Below are 7,483 nucleotides of genomic sequence, written 5' to 3'. Positions count from 1 at the left end.
CGCCGCGGGAAGTGTCGGTGCTGAGAGCGGCTGAAGCTGGACACCCGGGCCGGGACCCCGCAGGCTGCTCGCTGCTGCTCACAGTGACCGCTCCGCTCGCTGGAGAGGGCCTGGAGGACCAGGCCTCGACTCCCGGAGCGGAGCCTCTTGACTCCCAGAACGTTCTTTGTTATTCCGGAAGTGAGGTCACGGGGAGGTGAGGTTCCGGCTTGGAGCCCGGCGAGAGTTACCACAGGCCGGGGCTTGGGCCTGGAGCCCGGGGAGAGTCACCACAGGCCGGGGCTTGGGCCTGGAGCTCGGGGAGAGCCACCACAGGCCGGGGCTTGGGCCTGGAACTCGGGGAGAGTCACCACAGGCCGGGGCTTGGGCCTGGAGCCCGGGGAGAGTCACCACAGGCAGGGGCTTGGGCCTGGGGCCCGGGGAGAGTCACCACAGGCCGGGGCTTGGGCCTGGAACTCGGGGAGAGTCACCACAGGCCGGGGCTTGGGCCTGGGGCCCGGGGAGAGTCACCACAGGCCGGGGCTTGGGCCTGGGGCCCGGGGAGAGTCACCACAGGCTTGGGCCTGGGGCCATTTACTCGCAGTCTCAGTGCCAGAGGGGTCAGAGATCTCCCCTCCCCCCAGAGTGAGGGGTCAGTAGATTGAGTTACTGAGGACTGTCCAGAGTGAGTCCCCCCCTCCACAAGAGTGAGGGGTCAGTGATGATTGCCGTCCCCAGAGTGTTCCTTTGTAATTGTCCAGTATCATTGGGACTTCAGCAGACGGGGCTGACCAGTTAGTTTAACATCTATCATTGGGAAACTGTTAGAATCCATTGTTAACAAAATCATAACAGGTCATTTGGAAAATCAAAAAGCAGTCCATCAGAGTCAGCATGGTTTTATGAAGGGTAAATCGTGTTTGGCTAATTTGCTAGAGTTCTTTGAAGATGTAACAAACAAGGTGGATAATGGGGATCCTGTAGTATTTGATAAGGTCCTGCATAAAAGATTAATACACAAGGTAAGATCACATGGAGTTGGGGATAATTTATTAGCCTGGGTAGAGGATTGACTAACCAATGCAAAACAGAGTTGTGATAAATTTGTCTTTTTCTGGTTGACGAGATATAACTAGTCGGGTGTCACGGTCCTCAGGCCCCAACTATTTGTAATCTATCTGCAATGACTTGGCTGCAGGGATAGAATGTACTGTAGTCAAATTTACAGATGCCATAAAAAACAGTATAATGAGAAAATAAGAAATTTACTAACTGATATGGATAGGTTCGGTAAATGGGCCAAAATTTGGCAGCTGGAATTTAATGTGGATAAGTGTGAGATTATCCATTTTGGGAAAAAGAGAAAGGAAACATATTATCTAAATGGAGAGAAACTTCAGTGTGCTTAGGTGCAGAGGGATCTGGATATCCTTGTGCATGAAGTGCAAAAAACAAGTATGCAGGTACAGCAGGTAACGAGGAAGGCAGATGAAATTTTGGCAAAGGAATACAATATAAAAGTAGGAAAGTGTTGCTACAGCTGTACAGGGCATTACTGAGACCATTCCTGGAGCACTGTACAGTTTTGGCCCCCTTACATAAGGAGGGATGTAGCTGCATTGGAGTTGGTTCAGAGGAGGTTCACTAGATTGATTCCAGAGATGAGGGTTTGTCTTGTGAAGAGAGATTGAGCGATTTAGGCCTCTTGAGTTACAAGAATGAGAGGAGATCTAATTGAGGTATATTAGATGATGAGGGGGATTAACAAAGTAGATGGAGAGAGGATGTTGCCTCTTGAGGCAATCTAGAACAAGAACTCATTGTTTCAGGATAAGGGGTGGTAGCTTTAAAACAGAAATGAGGAGAAACTACTACTACTCATGGGGTGGGGAGTCTGTGGAATTCACTACTCCAGGTGGATGCTGGACATTGAGTAAATTTGAGGAGATAGACAGATTTTAAATTAGTAATGAGGTTGAAGGGTTATGGTGAATGGGCAGGAAAGTGGAGTTGAGGCCGAGATGAGATCAGCCATGATCGTGTTGAATGGCAGAGCAGGTTCGAGGGGCTGCATTGCCTCATCCTGCTTCTAGTTCTTATCATGGTATGTGAAATATTCCCATCATGAACACTTGAACATGGTTAAAAGACCCAGCAATGCAATTGTTTGAGATTCTGTTGCCCAGACATGCATTATGCCTGAAAAGTTCCAACAGTCCAGTCTTCAATTGTAACTGCCGATAATGATGGGAAATCATTCAAGTGAACTCCTCCTTTTGCCCCACTGTTGGCAAGCATTCTGTTAACCATTTCTTGTCCTCTAAGACCCTTTTTATATCCACTTTTCAAAAAGCCCTTTAGTCATCCTTCCTAATATCCCTTTCCTTGGCATCAGATGCATTTCCCGATGACACTTTTGAGATGTCAATGTTTTGTTTAAATTTAAAGGTGATGTGTAGATGCAAGTTAATTTTGTATAGATAACCTGGCTTATACGTAAGTGTTAAAGTTTGTACAACATATTCATATGTTTGTAAAGCTGACAATTAGAAACTCCAGGGCAGACAGTGCTGAACAAACCAAAAACAGAAACCATCACCGCTTCCTATTAAGGTTTGGCTATCTTGCGTTGCAGGGCCAAGTTAAATTTTTTGGTGCTCTGATGACAATGGAACCAGAAGCAGAATTACCAGAGATCCCAATTGTTTCCAGTGTAAAGCAAGAGCCCACAGGAAAGGCACCAGCGGCCAGCTTGGACAGTTCATGTCCCACAGCATTCAATGGCAATTTGCAGGAAAACAGCAGGGTGCCTTCGACTCCAGAGGTGAAAGGGCCTGAGGCTGCCCAGTGGACAGAGTGTCTGAATGCTGAACATTCCTGCTTTTCAGAGGAGCTCAAGCTGGCTTTGCAAAGTGACCGGAATCTCGTGCGGAGCTACACTTACACGAGTGATGACTCTTCAAGCGCCGGTGATTCATCTCCATCTTCCAGCACTAACCTTGCTGAATCTGATGAACTATCATCAGAGAAGAATGAAGGAAGGATGACACTGTGGACAGGAACCTACAGGTAGGAACTAGAGTTCAGTCGGCATGACAAAAGAGTTATTCTTTGTCTGTATCCCAAGGGGTGGGGGGGGGGGGGGGGGGTGAAATGCATCAGAGCTTTGAATTGTAGAAACATAAAATGTTTGTGGTACAGAAGGATGCTAGTTTTTAAAAATTCATTCAGGGGAACTGGGCATTGCTGGCTCGGCCAGCATTTACTGCCCATCCTTAGTTGCCCTTGAGAAGGTGGTGGTGAGCTTCCTCCTTGAATCGCTGCAGTCTGTGTGCTGTAGGTTGACCCACAATGCCATTAGGGAGCGAATTCCAGGATTTTGACCCAGCGACTGTGAAGGAACAGCGATATATTTTCAAGTCAGGATGGTGTGTGGCTTGGAGGGGAACTTGCAGGTGATGGTGGTGTCCCCATGTATCTGCTGCATTTGTCCTTCTAGATGGAAGTGGTCGTGGGTTTGGAAGGTGCTGTCTAAGGATCTTTGGTGAATTGCTGCAGTGCATCTTGTAGATAGTACACACTGCTGCTACTGAGCATCGGTGGTGGAGGGAGTGGATGTTTGTGGATGTGGTGCCAATCAGGAGGGCTGTTTTGTCCTGGATGGTGTCAAGCTTCTTGCACGTTGTTGGAGCTGCACCCATCCAGGCAAGTGGGGAGTATTCCATCGCACTCCTGACTTGTGCCTTGTAGATGATGGACAGGCTTTGGGGAGTCAGGAGGTGAGTTACTTGCTGCATTGTTCCTAGCCTCTGACCTGATCTTGGAGCCACTGTGTTTATGTGGTGAGTCCAGTTGAGTTTCTGGTCAATGGTAACCCCAAGGGTGTTGACAGTGGGGGATTCAGTGATGGTAAAGTGTCAAGGGTCGGTGGTTAGTGTCTCTCGTTGGTGATGGTCATTGCTTGGCAGTTGTGTCGTGCGAATGTTATTTGCCACTTGTCAGCCCAAGCCTGGATATTGTCCAGATCTTGCTGCATTTGAACATGGACTGCTTCAGTATCTGAGGAGTCGCGAATGGTGCTGAACATTGCAATCATTGGCCAACATCCCCACTTCTGACCTTGTGACGGAGGGAAGGTCATTGATGAAGCAGCTGAAGATGGTTGGGCCGAGGACACTCCCCTGAGGGACTCCTGCAGAGATGTCCTGGAGCTGGGATGGCTGACCCTCCATCACAACCATCTTCCTATGTACCAGGTATGACTCTAACCGGCGGAGTGTTTGCCTCCTGATACCCATTGATTCCAGGTTTGCTAGGGCTCCTTGATGCCACACTTGATGTCAAGGGCTGTCTCTCTCACCTCACCTCTGGAACTCAGCTCTTTTATCCATATTTGAACCAAGGCTGTAATGGGGTCAGGATCTGAGTGACCCTGGCGAAACCCAAACTGGGCGTCACTGAGCAGGTTATTGCTGAGCAGGTGCTGCTTGATAGCACTGTCGATGACCCCTTCCATCACTTTACTGATGATCAAGAGTAGACTGATTGGGCGGTAATTGGCTGGGTTGGATTTGTCCTGCTTTTTGTGAACAGGATATAGAAACATGGAAAAACTACAGCACAAACAGGCCCTTTGGCCCCACAAGTTGTGCCGAACACATCCCTACCTTCTAGACCTACCTATAACCGTCCATCCTATTAAGCTCCATGTACTCATCCAGGAGTCTCATAAAAGACCCTATTGAGTTCGCCTCCACCACCACTGACGGCAGCCGATTCCACTCACTCACCACCCTCTGTGTGAAAAACTTACCCCTAACATCTCCCCTGTACCTACCCCCCCAGCACCCTAAACCTGTGTCCTCTCGTAGCAGACATTTCCACCCTGGGAAAAAGCCTCTGAGAGTCCACCCGATCTATGCCTCTCAACATCTTATACACCTCTATTAGGTCTCCTCTCATCCTTCGTCTCTCCAAGGAGAAAAGACCGAGCTCCCTCAGCCTATCCTCATAAGGCATGCCACTCAATCCAGGCAACATCCTTGTAAATCTCCTCTGCACCCTTTCAATCTTTTCCACATACTTCCTATAGTGAGGCGACCAGAACTGAGCACAGTACTCCAAGTGGGGTCTGACGAGGGTATTATATAGCTGCATCATTATCCCCGGACTCCTAAACTCAATCCCTCGATTAGAACCATAGAAAATTACAGCTCAGAAACAGGCCTTTTGGCCCTTCTTGTCTGTGCCGAACCATTTTATGCCTAGTCCCACTGACCTGCACTTGGACCATATCCCTCCACACCCCTCTCATCCATGAACCCGTCCAAGTTTTTCTTAAATGTTAAAAGTGACCCCGCATTTACCACTTTATCCGGCAGCTCATTCCATACTCCCACCACTCTCTGCGTGAAGAAGCCCCCCCTAATATTCCCTTTAAACTTTTCTCCTTTCACCCTTAACCCATGCCCTCTGGTTTTTTTCTCCCCTAGCCTCAGCGGAAAAAGTCTGCTTGCATTCACTCTATACCCATCAAAATCTTGATAATCTTTATAAAGGCCAGCACACCATACGCCTTCTTAACCACCACCTCCACCTGCGGGGCCGATTTTAGAGTCCTATGGACCCGGACCCCAAGGTCCTTCTGATCCTCTACAGTACTAAGAGTCTTTCCCTTAATATTGTACTCCTTCATCCCATTTGACCTGCCAAAATGGACCACTATGCATTTATCTGGGCTGAAGTCCATCTGCCACTTGTCTGCCCAGTCTTGTATCCTATCTATGTCCCTCTGTAACTTCTGACATCCCTCCAGACTATCCACAACCCCACCAACTTTCGTGTCGTCGGCAAACTTACCAACCCATCCCTCCGCTTCCTCATCCAGGTCATTTATGAAAGTGACAAACAGGGCAATATACCTGGGCAATTTTCCACACTGTTGAGTAGATACCGGTGTTGTGACTGTACTGGAAGAGGTTGGCTAGGGGAGCGGCAAGTTTTGGAGCACAAGCCTTTAGTACTGTTGCCAGAATGTTATCAGGGCCCATTGCCTTTGCAGTATCCAGTGCCTCCAACTGTTACTTGATATCACATGGAGTGAATCGAATTGGCTGGAGACTGGCATCTGAGATGCTGGGGACCACTGGAGGAGGCTGAGATGGATCATTCACTCGGCACTTCTGGCTGAAGATTGCTGCGAATATTTCAGCCTTATCTTTTGCACTGATGTGCTGGGCTCCTCCATCATTGAGGATGGGGATATTTGTGGAGCCGCCTCCTCCAGTGAGTTGTTTAATTGTCCACCACCATTCTCGACTGGATGTGGAAGGACTGCAGAGCTTAGATCTGATCCGTTGGTTGTTGGTTCGCTTAGCTCTGTCTATCACTTGCTGTTTATGCCATTTGGCATGTAAGTAGTTCTGTGTTGTAGCTTCACCAGGTTGACACCTCATTGGTAGGTATGCCTGGTGCTGCCCCTGGCACGCCTTCCTGCATTCTCCATTGAACCAGGGTTGATCCCGAGGCTTGATGGTAATGGTTGAATGGGGGATATGCTGCGCCATAAGGTTGCAGATTGTGCTGGAGTACAGTCCCGCTGCTGTTGGCCCACAGTGCTTCATGGATGTCCAGTCTTGAGTTGCTAGATCGGTTCAAACTCTGTCCCATTTGGCACGGTAAACCACTTGCAGGTGGTTGTGTTCCCATGTGTTTGCTGCCCTTGTCCTTCTAGATGGTAGTGGTTGAGGGTTTGGAAGGTGCTGTCTAAGGAACCTTGATTGGAGTTCCTGCAGTGCATCTTGTAGATAGTACACACTGCTGCTTCTGAGCGTCGCTAGTGGAGGGAGTGAATGTTTGTGGATGTGGTGCCAATCAAGTGGGCTGCTTTGTCCTGGATGGTAGCAAGCTTGTTGAATGTTGTTGGAGCTGCACCCATCCAGGCAAGTGGAGAGCATTCCACCACACTTCTGACTTGTGCCTTATAAATGGTGGACAGACTTTGGGGAGTCAGGAGATGAGTTACTCACTGCAGTATTCCCAGCTCTGACCTGCTCTTGCACAGTATTTATATGGTTGGTTCACTTCCTTTCTGGTGAATGGAAACTCTCAGGATGTTGATAATGATACATATGAACTTGTGAAATAGGAGCAGGAATAGGCCATTTGGCCCCTTGAGCCTGCTTCACCATTCAATAAGATCATGATGCCTGATATTGTGTTGAGTTCCACATTCCCATTGACTCCCAGTAACTTTATATTCATGTTAGGCGCAAGAATCAATCTTCCTCTGCCTTAAAAATATTCAATGACCCTGTCCCTACCATCTGAGGCAGAGTTCCAAAATCACACAACCCTTAGAGAAAACATTTCTCTTTATCAAGCAGTGCTCCCCAGTCCTGGACTCACCTGTAAGAGAAACTTCCTTTCCATGTTCATCTTGTCGACATCTTTCAGGATCTTTTATACTTCAATCGAGTCACTCTCCTGAAATCCAGTGGAAACA

At 48.4% G+C, this 7,483-nt stretch overlaps 1 protein-coding gene across 11 annotated transcripts in view; it reads left to right on the top strand.

The window, feature by feature from the left end:
* Position 1: 1 nt before the first annotated feature.
* LOC144485731 (uncharacterized) overlaps positions 2–7,483 on the top strand; it is a 77,614-nt gene continuing 70,132 nt past the window's right edge. For 5 of the 11 annotated variants that reach the window (XM_078203829.1, XM_078203828.1, XM_078203827.1 and 2 more), the window contains exons 1-2: positions 172–1,001; positions 2,615–3,048. In XM_078203829.1, coding sequence (XP_078059955.1) covers positions 882–1,001; positions 2,615–3,048 — 554 coding nt within the window. In that variant the 5' untranslated portion in view covers positions 172–881. Of the gene's footprint in view, positions 1,002–2,614; positions 3,049–7,483 lie in introns of all 11 variants that reach the window. The other 6 variants (XM_078203831.1, XM_078203833.1, XM_078203825.1 and 3 more) reach the window with 6 other exon arrangements.

This window comes from Mustelus asterias, unplaced genomic scaffold, assembly GCF_964213995.1.
Source record: "Mustelus asterias unplaced genomic scaffold, sMusAst1.hap1.1 HAP1_SCAFFOLD_214, whole genome shotgun sequence".
NCBI classification, from domain to species: Eukaryota; Metazoa; Chordata; class Chondrichthyes; order Carcharhiniformes; family Triakidae; genus Mustelus; species Mustelus asterias.
The sequence above is the reverse complement of the archived record's forward strand: the minus strand, read 5'-3'. Positions and strand labels throughout refer to the sequence as shown.